The sequence below is a fragment of the Brassica rapa genome, chromosome A02 (genome assembly GCF_000309985.2).
Source record: "Brassica rapa cultivar Chiifu-401-42 chromosome A02, CAAS_Brap_v3.01, whole genome shotgun sequence".
In the NCBI taxonomy this organism is placed as follows: domain Eukaryota; kingdom Viridiplantae; phylum Streptophyta; class Magnoliopsida; order Brassicales; family Brassicaceae; genus Brassica; species Brassica rapa.
The window spans coordinates 16,199,095-16,215,795 of record NC_024796.2 but is presented as its reverse complement, the minus strand read 5'-3'; the positions used below and the strand labels follow the sequence as shown (position 1 = coordinate 16,215,795).

Below are 16,701 nucleotides of genomic sequence, written 5' to 3'. Positions count from 1 at the left end.
TTAAATGACTATTTATGTTTACAAAATTAAACTTTATTTCTCTAATGAATTAAGTTGGTGTAACTCTGATAAATTAATTTTATTATGTAGTTAATATTATAATAAAAAAATTATGTACTTTTAATAAAGATTTATGCTTTTCAATGAAAAAATTCAATTTTCTTTTTTGAATGCTTAAATTATATTAAGAAAAGAAAAGAAAAATTAAAAATAGTTGGAAAAAAATTGTTTGAACTTGGACTCAATGGCCCAAAGGAAAAAAAAATGTGAGAATTGGATCTGATTTCTTAATCGGCCCAAATGGTCCAAGAGAGATCTGATGTGTGCTAAATCCGAAAATGACTCAATATAGATGTGTTATTAATATTACTTGTATACCGTTAATGAAACATGCAATGTTATTAGAAAAAATGGCAGACTAAGGTAAAAATAACACAGTAGGTATACAAGTAATAACACAGTAGAAGAAAAAGTTAGAGCCGAGATCGTTAATTAATCTTTATGTAAGAAAATATAACTAATTTATCTGATTATGGTTATTACAAAACTCAAATAGAAAGTAGGTATGGATTTCTACGGGTGTCCATTGTTTTGTGGTCCAAACTCCGAAATTTTGCAATACATCAACATCAAAGCATTTTAACATTAGGAAATATATGTACAAATCAATGCATGTATTTGCACAAAAAAAAATCAATGCATGTATGACATTATGTAAGTTTTTAATAAGAAAACTCCATAAAAATATTTCCCTTCAAGTAAATTTTGTTAAGATCTATAATATTCATATTTTTTGCTATCTAATCTAATACTTCAATAGTTTTTATTTTAATACTCAAACTATATTTATTTTAATCAAAACATTAATAAATTTCAGACAAAATTTAAAAAATATATAATATTTAAAATCAAATCTTAAAAAGTTTCTATTAATTTAAGTTTTCTTTAAAAAGTAACTGAATACTTGATGAAATTCTAATTATTAGAAAACTAAATTCCGAATGAAAAATAAGTTAGTTTTAAGTTTCAGAAAAAATAAAATTTAAATTTAAAAATTAAATTAAAAATTTAAAGTTGTCCATAATTTAGTTTCTTTTATCTCTTCTTAAAATAAAAATAAAATAAGATTTTTAAAGATAGTTTTGGACTTTGGATATTCTTTGAATTTCGTTTGAAACTTAATGATATTTTGATTAAAATGTGCATAGTTTGAATATCAATATGATAAAGTATTAAAAGTTAGTGTATTAAAATAAATACAATGATTAGTTGAAGTATTAAACGAAAAAAGTTTGTATATTAGAGAGTAGCAAAATTTAGTTGAGATACTTTATGAAAGTTTCCATTTTAATAAATCCATGAATATTTAGAATAAGTATATTGCAGTCAAATATTAAATTTTTTAGTTTATCTTTTGGTTTTCTAGTTTTCATTTACATGTATTAAAATATATTTTATATTTATTTATTTTGCAGCACTTAATCTGGAAATTTCTATACAAAATTTTAAAGATGTGAAGTATAATTAATCAAATCATTTTTTTTTACTTGTGAAAAGATTACAGTCTTCATGCAATTACAGTAATATACAGTATATGAAAATCATAAGAAACATACTTTTATACAAAAAAATTATTGTTATGAGGTGTTTTTCTGTGTCTATTTTAGTTACAGCATAAAGATTATGTAGGTGTACAATTAGGGGTGGCACAGAGCGTATATCCGTGATCCGCTCCACTCAGTATGGATAATTAATTTTTGATTTGATTTGATCTGTGAATTCTTAGATATCCAAAACACCAGATATCTGGAAAATCCTTATTTTTACCAGATATTCAATTCAATCCATAAAAATGAAATTACAATCAAAAATTAAAAAAACAAGAAATCTGACATAAATAATAATAGTTCATTACAAAACTTTTAAAAACTACATACTCTTAAAAACTTGAATAACTAAATAATTAATCTTGTGAAGAAAAATATTATAAAACTTATATAGAGATATAAAATTATATAATATATATAATTATATACATATATATGTATATAACAGATTGGATACCTGTTGTGAAAATATTAGTATTTGTGATTTGTTACGTCGTTGAATGATATTGAATTTTAGTATTTGCTTTGATTCATTGTGTTAAGGATATCCAGATTTTTTGGATCGAATCAAAACGAATAACAAATCAAATCAAAATTTACAAATATTTTGTCCACCCCTACGTACAATACAACAAGTGTTTCAGTTAAAACTAAAAAAAAATGTTTCAATTTTAAATTTTTTCACAGTTACGTGGGAATATTCAGTTTTGAAATATTTTTTTATTATCTCTAAGCCTGTATATATGTTATAAACAATGACGTCTCAAATTATTTCTGAACTTATTAGAAAATATCAATAGTATATTTGAAGAAATGATGGTATAGTTTTAAATTTTAGTAGTTGCATATATATATATATATATATATATATAATTTTTTAATTTGAAATTAAACCTTAAAGTTATAAATATAATAAAAATTAAATGTTTTCATTTTAGTTTACACATTTAAAAAAAAAATTAAAATTTGAGATTTTGTTCAACCATTCCACTTTTCCATAGTGTCTCTGATAAGAAACATATTGTACACTGAATGCCCCTGTCAATGGGGCTCCATGTCATTTCTTTCGGCCCGTAGGCTCTCACCACCTAGTCGACAGCCGTACGTTAAAAAAAATTGTTTACTAATTCTGCAATCAGCACATGATTTTTTTTATGTTTTAGCGTCATTTAGATGGAACAAATAACTTTTTGATAAGTGATCCATCATTTTCGAGCTCAAGCACGCTTAGCCATCTAATTTTTTCTTGATATATGATCGAAAAGATAAATGCACTTTGGTGACATAGCTAATTAAATTAATTCTTTTAAGCCTTTCAACATACACTACTACATATTACAAATGGAAATGTTACAATTACCTCTCTCACAGCACGTAGTGTCCTCGTTGCTATTCAAGATCATCATCTGTGTTAGTGTGAGTCCACGTAGACACATGATTATAAACTCATCTAAGTCCGATTCTGATACCAGTTGTAACTCCCAGACCATCCCGCTAGTGGGCTCCACACCTGCTCTCTCATCCGGTTAGGCCACTCAGTCGACGACGATGCTTTAACTTTTCAGAGGCTTGGAATTTTTTTACAGATCATTCAGTCACTACATGGTCTTTTTCTTGCTTTGGTCTTATTCACACGAAATCATATTATTCACAAGAAATCATGAACACTTAGGTTACCAATTCTTTCACTACTCTAGTTCAAACACATTTAACTTTGAAATTTTTTTCCGATAATTAATCTATCGAAAAGTGATTCACAACATGGTGTGAATGAGATCAAAACACAAAAAAAAAATTATGTAATGGTTATAAGCACTACAAGAAAACAGGGGGATTCTGATGGCCTAAATCGTCAGAAATTCGTCGGAATAGACCGATTCTGACGAATTTCTGACGAACGAGTTCGTCGGTATCATTTCGTCGGAAAAAAAGAATTCGTCGGAATTTCGTTAGACCTTCCGACGACTTTCTGACGAATACCGAGAAACGTCATTCTGACGAACTTCCGACGATATTCCAATGCGGATACACGAGACCAGAGTTCATCGGAAAAACTATATACCGACGGACTACGGTTCGTCGGAAAATACCGACGACCGAAGTCCTCGGAAAATACCAACGCACAACGGTTCGTCGGAATATACCAACGGACAAAGGTTCCTCGGAAAAGTCCGACGAACCATTGTCCGTCGGTATTTTCCGAGGACAAAGTTCGTCGGTATAGTCTGACGCCCTCAATTTGTCGGAATATATCAATTTTAAATTCAAATTAATTTTGCATTTTTATATTTTTTATATTAAAAATTAATTAATAAATAAATAAAATCTGAAATTTAAAACTAATAATATTTTAGAATTTAAATTCATACAAACCGAAATAGAAAAAAAACATTCAGAAAGTTTAAAATTCATGCAAAACGAAATAGAAAAAAAACATTCATAAAGTTTTAAAAAACAGAAAAAAACTAAGAACTCGAAGACATCAAACGATCTAGCTTCTGCATTATCTCGGCGTTGAACTTCTTCTGGGATGCCAGCTCAGCAAGGATAGTGGCATTCTCTGACGGATAGTGGCATTCTCAGAAAGGATAGTGGTGTTCTGCTCCTCCAATGCCCCAATCCGTTCATCTTTGTCATGTAGCTCATCGAGAATCATGGGATCGGCATACGGAGCTTGCGAAGAAGATGCCGGATACGAAGAAGTATGGCGGGCCAACCCAACTAAATGGCCTCCTTTCCTTTTAGGAACCACCTACAAAAATATTTAAAGTTAGTAATAGGGACAAGTTAGTAATCGACATTATAAAAAATATATATTAATAAAAAAGATTACCTTTTCAACCATTTCATTTATTTGCAATAGGGACAAGTTGGTTGAAGCTCCCGTAGAATCACCATCATCAGAGAGAGGCTGAGATTGAGATGCTATTTCAGCTTCCACCAAATCAACGACACCTTTGATCACAGTTGGTGAGCAAATATGTTTACAAATGAGCGTGCTCAGTGTCCGTAAGTCTGCGCTTTGTGAATTTTCCACTAAGTCGTCCTATTTCCTTGAACATGCTTGGGACAGTAACATGATATGTTGCTCTCTCCCCTCTGTCATCATGCCGAGCAGGTCTTTGGTGTTTTGTATGCACTTCTGGTGGAAAATAATTTTCAGCAAAGATTGCAGTTTCTTCATTGATCACCTGTGCCACTATAGATCCTTCCACCCTGCTTTGATTTTTGACCATCTTCTTCAGATGATGCATATAACGCTCAAAAATATACATCCATCTGTACTGCACAGGACCACCAAGTTCCAATTCTCTTGCGAGATGAATAGCAAGATGTTCCATTACATCAAAGAATGATGGAGGAAATATCTTCTCGAGGTTGCACATGCTGACTGGTGCGTTTATCTTCAAATTATTAATACCCTCTTCAGTCACTACTCTGTTGCATAAGTCGCGGAAGAAAACACTTATCCCTACATAGATAAAAAACATAATTTTCATAAGTATTAAGTTTATATAAGCATAATTGTTAAATATAAAAATAAATTAAATTGTAAAAATATAAGATACCTGCAATTGCTTCATGAACATTACGTGGCAATAATGCTGAAAAAGCAAACGGAAGGACGCGCTGCATAATTACATGACAATCATGACTCTTCAAGCAGTAAACTTTCCTTCGCTTCTATCAACGCAGTTCCCCAAATTTGATGCATATCCGTCAGAAAATTTCACGTTATCTGTAATGCAATCAAAGAACTCTTCTTTTCTAGCACCATCCAGCCGATAAATGGGAAAAGGGGCCGTACCGTTCTCATCAACGTGAAGTTCAGAACGATCACATATATCGACTAAATCCAACCTTGACTTCAAATTATCCTTCGTTTTACCTTGGATGTTAAGGGCTGTGTTCATCAGATTGTCGAAGAAGTTCTTCTCAATATGCATATCTAAATTATGTCGTAATAGATGACTCTCTCAATATGACAGATCCCAGAAAATACTCTTTTTGTGCCAGTTATGTAGCTCTCCAACCGCACTGACTCGAATGTTTTCATGTCCACCTACATCTGGCGTCCTTTCTGCATCAAAATCCCTAAACTGCTTCAACAAATCTTTCCCACTAACTTCCTCAGGTGGACCATCAAACACCTTCTTGTTCTTCGTAAACGAAGTCTTACTCCTGCGGTATGGATGATCAGGTGGTAGAAATCATCTGTGACAGTCAAACCAAGACGTTTTCCTTTCGTTCTTTAGTTGGAAAGCATTTGTGTCATCTTGACAATATGGACATGATAGCCTCCCATGTGTTGTCCATCCAGATAACATACCATATGCTGGAAAGTCACTTATTGTCCACATAAGTACTGCCCGCATCTGAAAGTTTTCTTTGCACGAAAAATCTTATGTCTCAAAACCATGCACCCATAGTTGTTGCAACTCATATATCAGTGGTTGAAGAAACATATCTAGTGATATTTTAGGATGATCTGGCCCGGGGACGAGAATTGAGAAAAACAAAAACTCTCGTCGCATGCACAAGCTCGGCGGTAAGTTGTACGGTGTCACAATAACTGGCCATAGAGAATACTGTCTTCCATGCTTTCCAAATGGGCTGAAACCATCAGTAGATAATCCAAGATAAACATTTATTCTCTCTTCCGCAAATTCTGGATATGTTGACTGGAAATGTTTCCAAGCCTTCGTATCTGAAAGATGTGTAATCTCACCATTTGTGGAATGCTCTGCATGCCATCTCATTGCTTTTGTTGTGCGCTCACACTGATACAACCTCTTCAATCTTTCTGTCAAAGGCAAATACCACATTCTTTTGAACGGGATCGAAACTCTTCCCCTTCTCTCCTGATAACGAGGTTTCCTACAAAATTTCCATACATTCCGTGTCTCATCCGCTCTCCAGTAGATCATGCAGTTGTCAATACATACATCTATCACTTCGTACGGTAGTTGAAGACCGGTAACAAGTTTCTGAACCTCGTAGTATGAACCCGATGCAAGGTTATCCTCAGGTAGAATACCTTTGACAAAATCAGTAATCGCATCCATATATTCTTCAGCCAAATTATAGTCTGTCTTAATACCCATTAATCTAGTTGCAGATGATAAGGCTGAATGACCATCTCTACAATTTTGATACAAAGGTTGTTTTCCTGCATAAAACATGTCAAAAAATCTCCTAGATTCGGGATTTGGTTCTTCCCCTCTATAATGATCATGTACCATCTGCTCAGTACCTACACCATAATCTATATCTGTTCTAGATTCTTCTAACCTAATATCAGGCTGAAGTTCACTAACAGGCTGAGGTTCGCTAGTACTACCATATTCATAACTAGTTTTCCCATGAAGGTACCAAACTTTATAATTACGTGAAAACCCTTTCATATATAAATGAGCCCAAACATCAAATTCTTTTATAACCTTATTATTATTGCAAGTAGAGCAGGGACATCTTAACATACCACTTTTTGCATCCGGTTGCTGTTGAACAAGCCTCATGAATTCTCCAATCCCTTGAACGTATTCTTCTGTAAGCAAATTGGTGTTGGGATCCAAATGAGGTTTATCCATCCACGAACGATAATAAGCTCCTGAAGACATGATTTTCACGGAATTGTTATGACTAAAGAGAAAGAAGAGATAATGAAGTGTGAATGAGTTGAATGAGGAGGGGTTGCATTTATAGGAAATTGCTTACGGCCATACGACGACTTTCTGACGGAATTCCGACGATGTAAAGCAGTCCGTCGGAATTCCGTAGGTATTTTCCAATCTCAAACGGCTATAAAACGGTCATATATATTTGTCGGCAACGGTCACTTGGTTCGTCGGAAATTCGTCGGAAAATGCCGACGGAATACCGACGACGGTAACGGTTATATCTGTTAATCAGAATGTCGTTTGAATTCAGTATTTTCCGACGAATTTCCGACGACTACAACGGTTATATTTTTTATCGGAATGTCGTTGGAAAGTCGGCGGAAAATTCCGACGAGCCATGTTTTCTCGGAAATTTGTCAGAAATGGCCGACGGAATTCCATCGACTTCAAAATTTTTGTTTTCGTCGGAAATCAGTCGGAAATCCGTCACAAACGTCCGACGGCATTGGAGTCCGTCGGAACTTCCGTCGGAATTCGGCGTGTTTTCTTATAGTGAAGGTCACAAGCTTTTCAAAAATCAACACACCAACCTTTAACTGTATGGTGAAATCCATAGACTAAGGGTAAGCAGATATAGAGACCTATGGAAAGGAGCGTGGATTTGCACATGCGTGGATTTGTTATTTGGTTTGTAATATTCGAATCGTTAATGGTTAAGTGATCACACCTCTTGTTGTCTTGGACCGAGCATAATGGACATATAAATTTATCCAGTATATAGTGCACCGACCATGCCGCCTGTTATGTTACTGCTATGATACTATAGGTGGTTAGTTACAGTATTTGCGTTGATTTAGGGTTTTTTTTTTTTTTTTGACGTCACGTTGATTTAGGGTTACCGTGTACGAATTGTACTTTTTAATTATAGATCTAAGGCTAAGCTTTATTTTATACAACTATCAATTAAAGTAATTCAACAATATACTATATTATATGGATTTTAACTCCAATGTAATATAATGGACAACACTAATACAAATCACTAGATGTATATATATATATATTGGTTAGTAACATGTTAGAAACTCAGTTTGTTTACATCCTACTTAAAATTTAACATTTAAGTTTTCAAGTTTTCAAGTTTTCAAATTTTCAAATTTTGATTTTACACATTTAATAAAAACTATTTGTATTGATCACCATTTTACCATACTTAATGAATGAGAAAATAATTTAAAGTTGTAGTTTTTAAAATCTAATTATATCATTCACAATGTATTGGTTGAAATTAACCGATTTATTGCAATGTTTTACTTGATCTAAAAAATTCCAGATTCTAGTATACCACCATGATCAATATATGTAAAGTCATTGATTCAAAGGCAAATTAAGTTACAAGAAAGAGAGCAAACGTTGGTATATTTTTGCCAGAATTTGTTTCACTAATCATATATTTAGGAATCTCAGAAGATATTAACGGCTGCAAATGCAAGGTCTTTGCTTTTCTCAAAGAAAAAATAATGCACAAAGTGAATGGATGGACGGGAAAATGGCTATTAAAAAGAGCGAAGGAAGTCTTAATCAAATTTATATTGCTAGCTCTTTAAACATATGTAATGTATAGTGTTTTGCTACCACTGGAGATATGTAAAAACCTCGCAAGTGCAATTGCACAATTCTGGTGGAGCTCAAATCCACCAAAGATTCACTCCACAAAATGGAAAAATCTTTGTTTACAAAGTGAGAACATGATTGGTTTCCGTATGATCCATGAGTTCAGCCTGGTTTTTCTAAAAAACAACTATGGAGACTAGTTTTGTATTCTGATTCGTTAGTGACTCGATTTTTGAGGGGAAGATACTACATAATGAGTTTGCCTTTACGAGCAATCTCTGTAAACAGTCCATCCTATGTGTGGACCAGTATTTCAGCAGCACGAAAACTACATCTATTGGGGATCAAACAGAAAATACATTCGAGATATGAGGTCAAGGTGTGGGAGGACCCTTGGATCCTTACTGCACAGCTAGGCTGGCTTGTCCTTCTGCTCCAGTATTGCACCAGAACATGAGAGTTAGCGAACTTATTAATCAAAAATCGAAGGAATGGGATGTTGAAATACAAGAGGATTATGTTACCCCTGATGATATACCTCTCATAAGGAGTTTGACCATAAGGTCAACTCATCGCCGAGATACATTCTGCTGGAACTACACTATGAATGGCCAGTACACAGTTAAATCTAGAACGGGTAGCTCGGAACTTATTGAGGACTGAGGAAGAAATGGAGGTACTGGAGCCCAGCATAACCAAACTGCAAACCTTTTCTTGGAAAGTAAAAATACCTCAGAAGATATGTCATCTTATGTGGCAACTATAACATAAAATGTGGCTGTAACGAAGAACCTGAACCGCCATAATATGAGATACGATAAATATTACCCAAGATGTGGGGAACCAGAAGAAATTGTTACTCATGACATATTTGAATGCATTCCAGCTATGCAAGTGTGGTACATATCTGTAAGGCTCAAAATGATAATTCTTTAGAAGGATTGACAGAGATCCTTTGGAGCTAGTCCGATATGCAGAAAGTGAATGTCAAGCCTGGTTTATTGCAAATGAGATGGTCACCCCCAATCCACATCACAGTTTGTGGTTGGGTTTGGAAGGATTGTCTTGGAAAGATTCAGTTCATGGGAATGTGACACTTAAGGAGGCGAGAGACTGCTTTACATTCGAAAGTAGAAGCACTTCAATGTGCAATGGAGAGCATGCTAAAGCATTCGACATGTCAGCACTTTGGAACAAATTGGAGGATCTGATCGCGAAGTTAAAGGAGCCTTAAGCTTAGCCAAGTTTTGCAACAAAATTGTAGGCTACAAAAATGCTGCATATATATTTTCCAGACTTCAAAATATCTCATATCCCAAGGTCACATAATGGAATTTTGAATTTTTTAGATAAGATTGAGAGTTTTTTTTCATATAGAACTTTGTTACATTGATTGTTCTATTCCGGTCTGATTACCCAAACCACCTCAAATTTGAGTAATAGAGTAGTCGTTTGTTGTCAAAATAAAATTGTTTGAATACACAATAAGAACTCCAATGACGCATTCAGGATTCTGCTATATATTACTAATAAGTTATATTTTTTTCCTCATCAGTTTCTTCTCTCTTTCTTATTTCTAGCACCTCATGTGTCATGTAGAAAAATTTCTAACCAATATTTTGAAACTCTTCCCGGGAATTGAACCGGATGCCTTACTGAGTCGATCACAGGCAAACCATGGGTCAATAAATTAATTAAATAAATTAAATAATAACATATTAACTATTAAAAATATAATTAATATTTTATGTTTAAGGAATATTTAGAAAACACCTAACTTTTCTTATTTTCATTTTCATTTAACATTCAAAATATCAAAATATAGTTCAGACTATTTAATTTATTTTGTAAGAAGTTAGACGTTATGACATCTAATAAAAATATCAATAATTGAAATACATAATTATTTAAATGAGAATTGTGAATAGTAAAATTAAAGTTTAAATCCAGAAAAACAAAAGTTAAATATTAAAATGTAATAATAGATTATCGATAACAAAAATAAACTAATACCAACCAAATCACAACAACTAATTTTGGTTATCTTTATCATCGTTCACTTTATTTTTTTTTCAAAAGACATAGATCTTCGTCAAAATCTTAAAAAATCACAAATAAATCACAAATTAAATAGTGTAAATGAGATTTACGAAAAATCAAAAAGAAAAGAAGGATATACATAGTCGATATCCGGCAACACAAAAAGATATTAGTAAAATATGAAAATCTCACATTTTAACTTGAATAAAAAAATTTAATAACATAATTAAGAAATATAAAAAATAAATTAAAATTACTTATTAGTTTAACCAATGGTTCGACCAGTTGTCGGAATCTTGGTTTTAGTGGGGTTTTACAGATTTTACTGAGTTTTTAAATAATAATTTTTCATAAAAGTCAAACCAAATTAAATTCGGGTCATCGGGTTTACCGGTTCAACCAAATGTATCGGGTTTCAAAATATTGTTTCTAACCGTATTATTGTTACCATGACAAAATTTATCAGTAAACGCTTAGGGTGAGGACCAGTGGACCACTGCGTCCCATTGTATACTTTGTCGCAAAAGATCCTCACTCATTTTGCACCACCACGCTTTTCCTCTCCTTCACACATTTTCTTATATAATTTATTTTATTTACACGTTGCTCAACTTGAAGGTATATTTTTGGTCCATTGAGATTTTTTTTATTAATTATTTTCCACCTTTTTATAGTCATCGAAAGATGTAACGAATTAATTTCGTGGAAGCAATGCATTATTAAATTTTCGTGGTACGTGAAACAGGAAAAACTAGACGAAGATCAATTGCACCGAGTAAATGTTATATATAAACATAATTTTATATATTATTAGGGCCGGTCCACCTTACGAGCGGGATGGATATTCAAAAATAATTAAAATAGTTTGAATAAATAATTATTTTAATAATTTTTATTAGTTAAAAATATAAATAGTAGTTAAATTATGTACTTTTTAAAAGTCTAAATAAACTGTGATATTTTGATAATTAGTTAAGTTTTCTTTTTTCCTTGAAGTGGCATTACATCAGTTCTTGCCAAAAATAAAGTAAGGACAATTATAAAGTTAAGGTTAGTCTTTGACAATTCATATATTTATGTATAGAGAGGAAAGGTATACATGCAAGTCTTTGTTTTGATTATTTGGATCCATTGTTGCATAACTATGTTTTCTATTTTTCTCAACCGTCTTAGTCATTCGACTAATCTGGTATTTTGTTTTAAGTTAAAAATTGTTTGTTTTTTTTCATTTTCATCAAATTAAATAAAACATGATTTTTATTGGTAAATATTTGTTCTAGAAATATATTTATAAAGTAAAAAATATTATATTTTAAAGTTAGTGTAAGGAATATATTTTTATGTTTAAATGAATCTGATTTCTAATCATATAAACTAATTTTTATCTAGGATAAATATAGTTATATTGTTTTTGTATAAAACCAAATAAACCGAAAACCGATAGTATATAAACCGAAACAAACCAAATTAGATATGAATTCAATATGGTAGTTAATTTTTATAAACCAAAATACCAAAAAAACTTAAAAAAATGAACCGAAATCTGACCGAAATCCGGAATGAACATGCCTAGATAGAGGCATTAGAAGGAAGCACTGTTTTAACAGCCCAGTAAGTAGATATAAATGTTAAATTAGTAATAAGTAGATTAAATAAAGACCCAAATATCAAAACATGAACAAATTTGTTGAAAATAAAATTTTGAGGTCGAGCGCGAGTTTGTTATGTTTAAAGATTTTTTTCTATCAAGCTTATTGAATATTTTAACATTTTGTTTGTCATCCTATTGATTTTACTTGTGTGTTCCTTAATTTATTCATTGTGATGTTTTATATGTTTATTACTTTATTTCATGATTAGTGGTAACTTCACCCACACCAAAAAAAAGGAGGGGTACTTCACTATCACATCATATGTCCTGTTTTATTATGATATTTATTTAAATTCTGGTGTCCTAGATCTCTAATTATTTTTTATTTATAATAATATCGTCACTGTAGGTATTTTTACGGTTATTTATATTGTTGATTTACATTTTAAGAGTAATAATGTAATATGAAACAATGGTCTACTATCTTTTACTTAGTTTCGCTTTCAATGTATATTTATTTGATTAAGTTTGTAATGTCTACTGCATTATTGCTTTATGGTTTCGGGCCGCAGTGAGCATCACACCCAGAGCCCAATATGCAACAACTGACTAAAGCCCAGCATGATTCGCGACTTAATGAAACGATGAGTTTCGGTCACCACCACTGACATGTCGCCCTGAGGTTAAACGACTTAATGACGTGGCGATGACGTGGACGCACATGAGCGAAGCAAACATATTTTTTTAATATATATATATAGATTATTTATTTATATTCATTTATGTATTATGTATATAATTAAATTAGAATAAGCACATAAATCAAAACAACACATTTTTTATTGACAATACTTTTTTTGTAAATAAATAAAAAATAATAATTTATTTATTTTATATGGTATATAACTAAATTTTAATGATATGGACAAAATTTCTAATGTGCGATTTTTTTGAATGCAAATTTCAAATTAAAATATTAAGGTTTCAATACTTTTTCAATACAAATTTATAAATTATTATATATAGTTTAATTTTAAAATATATTAATATATAATATAAATGTCTAGTAAATGAAATTTCATATTCATACGATTTATGATCATTTGTATCTTGGTATTACCAAAAAAGTTAAACCATTAATCACAAAAATTTAGTGTGAGACATTTAACGATTTTAGTAATTTTTAGTCATTTTAAAGATTCAAAAATATAACGTATAAGAATTTTTTTTTATTATATGGTTAATGTGGTTGTTTAATATCTTTAATATCTTTAATAATATAAAATTAAAAAAAGAGGTAAGTTACAAAAAATGTTATCAAATATTTATTATTCATAATCATTAATTGTCATATATACGTTAATCATATTAGGCAATTCCGTAGTTTTTATTTAAGAAAAGTAAGAGAATATTATTTTGTACACTATTTATCAATTTAATAGTTAGTTTGATAAAAAAATATAATATAAGTTAAGATGAACCAACCTATTTTTCTAAGAATTCTGAACTTCATCCTTGTGGTGACACGTGACTACAAAATAATGTTCTAATGTTTCTCAATTAATATATAAGGGATGCTATAATTTTGTCCAAAAAAAAAAAGAAAAATGCCATAATTACGTTGTCACTATGCATTTATGTATCTAGTCATGTTATTAATTATTTATTATTCCCTATATTTCAAAAAGAAATTCTTTAAACACCATTTATAGTACTGAAATAAAGGGAGTAAGATACATACACTAACGAAAATATGTATTAACCTTCTTGTAGAACTCGGCCGCCTAGCCGATTCGGCGGCCGAAAAAAGCTCTATGGTGGCCAACCGCGGCGAGTTTATAAGGTGATTCGGTAGTGTTGCACATTAACATGTAAAAATCTTATTTTTGTTGGGGTTTTGGAAACGAAATCAAATTGCTTCTGTAAGAATTTGTTAAAAATCGTGAAGAAACATGTAAAAAGTTTCAAAATCGCGCAAAGGGTTTGGGAACGGAATTTAGGGTTTCAGATAGGGAATGGCTGATGTAGAAGATGTGGATACTTTTGAAATTTTAGGTTCATTAATGAAAATAAGCAAAAATAAACAAAAAGTCAGCCGAAGCCCGCTCGAACTCGCAACCTACAATTAGTTTGCTAAGGGAACAAACCACCAAACTATGTATTATTCTTTGTTTGTTATAAATTTAATAATATATATAACAAAACAATTAAAATATTTAAAACTAATCTCCTAGGATCTCCGATTTTGTCATTCGACCAGATTTTTAAGGTGACTATATCGTTGTCACTGGGTGAAGGAGTGACTTGCTGACATAATACACCACATAATACTTGGCCATAATTGTTACAAGACCTTTAATTTTACCTTTTAGAGTTGTCTGGTAGTAAGAGAAGAAATTAGTCTGATCTCCTTTTATTTCCTTTATGCCCCATGTGGGTAGGAAATTTGACTAGGTACGTGGTGGAGAGTAGATGGGACGACTCTCATGTCATAGATCTAGGGGAGCCATATTATCATATTATAGGATGAAGTGCAGTTGATCACCATGAAATTTGTAGACAACTTTTCTTACTGTTTGTTTACTTTGCTGCAGTACCCGATGAGTGGTGTGATTTTCCCGGGTCAGGACATCTTTTTCCAATTCTAAGTCGTTGTAGGCTATTGGGAAAATGACGTTTATGAAGTTTCTGTTGTCCACTAGTATCCTATTCACCAAAAAAATTCACAACCATGAGAGACACGACCAGGGTGTTATGGTGAGAAGCCAAAACTTTCTCTTGCTCTTTTGCTGTGAAGCTTATATTGACGGTTCCCAAGAGAACGCATTTTGTTTTCCCCGTTTCTTGGTCATTATTGGCACTTCTGGTACTTTTCTTGGCAGTTACATGTGTGATGCCACTTATCTCCGAGTCACCGGATATTATGTCGATTACCATATTGTGTCAAGGTAGTGAGGCAGGAGTAGTTCTGACCAGTTGGTTATTCTCCTCTATATTTTGGAGGATGTTTTTGGCTTTGTCGAAGAGGAATTTCAGGAGGTATTATTTCTTTAATAGTTAGTTAATTTCCATCTTTAGTGAGATGCAGTCTTCCGTTTTGTGAACGTGGTCATTATGGAATTCACACCATATGTTTCGATTCCAGAATGTTTATGGTCATTTAATCTTCTGAGGTCTATATTGTTAAAGATGTTTTTGGCTTTGTCAAAGAGGAATTTCAGGAGGTATTGTTTCTTTAATAGTTAGTTAACTTCCATCTTCAGTGTGATACAGTCTTCTGTTTTGTGATCGTGGTCATTATGGAATTCACACTATATGTTCGGATTCCAGAATGTTTATGGTCTTTTAATCTTCTGAGGTCACTTGAGGCAGGAGTAACCCAGATAATTAAAATCATTGACCAAATCCTATTTCGAGATGGAGAGCTTGGAGATATTTGGCCATGTTGACACTAGCATTCTTTTGGATTTTTCAGTAGGTTGATTGTGGTGTCTACCACGATTCATGCCTCATGCTTCTTTCTCAGGCTTCTGATAGGGTTCGTTGTCTTTGTCGCTATTCTCAATCTTTGTGACCCCTCATTCCTTCTTATGGGAGTGTCTGGATGGATACTCTAAATCTTCTTCTCATTTTACATGTGCCCACGCCCGGAACAATACATCTTTCATGGTTTTGCACTGGTATTTGGTCAAGCTCTATATGTATCTAGAAATGGTTCAGCTAGATATTGTAGGATCTCGTAAAGATCCCTGGCCTGATTTTCTAGGTTCTTGCTGCTCACAAACTGTTCTACGAACTTGTATTTAGGGTAGGTGATATACCACTGCATGGCGGGTCTGGTTCGAGTTGAGCCGATAACCTTTCACATGGTAGCTTCTTGAAATTCCTTTTGGATAGCTATTGTAAGCATATGTTATTTTTACTGTGCCACATGATTATCTGGGTTACTCGTTCTGCTATACATCCTCATGTTTGCGTAATACTAGTTCCCCCTCCTTCTGGTGCTAAATTGTTAAGGTAAATTTGTGCATAATCTTTGTGATACTACATAAAAAGGAATTGAGCAGTAAAGACACAAGATTCAAGGATCAAATATCGATTTTATTGATCAAATATCGATTTTATTGATCAAGAGAGTCGGGACTACAACATATTTGTTAAGGGACCCTAGTTCTAACTGCCTAAATTTATAGTCGAAGTCTTGAATAGTCGATTCCTTGTTTCAAGA

At 32.3% G+C, this 16,701-nt stretch overlaps 1 protein-coding gene and 1 long non-coding RNA gene across 2 annotated transcripts; one reads left to right on the top strand and one right to left on the bottom strand.

Annotated features, from left to right (window-relative positions):
- Window positions 1–1,631: 1,631 nt before the first annotated feature.
- LOC117132120 lies at window positions 1,632–13,390 on the bottom strand. The gene is made up of 2 exons (XM_033285709.1): window positions 5,177–13,390; window positions 1,632–5,079 (listed from the first exon to the last, which is right to left on the bottom strand). Exon 1 carries the CDS (start codon window positions 7,226–7,228, stop codon window positions 6,011–6,013), a length of 1,218 nt encoding a protein of 405 aa, XP_033141600.1. The 5' UTR covers window positions 7,229–13,390; the 3' UTR covers window positions 1,632–5,079; window positions 5,177–6,010.
- A 377-nt stretch (window positions 13,391–13,767) lies between these two features.
- LOC117132155 lies at window positions 13,768–15,712 on the top strand. Its single transcript, XR_004455656.1, has 2 exons — window positions 13,768–14,316; window positions 14,734–15,712. It is a non-coding gene; the product is annotated as an uncharacterized LOC117132155 (long non-coding RNA).
- Window positions 15,713–16,701: the final 989 nt, after the last annotated feature.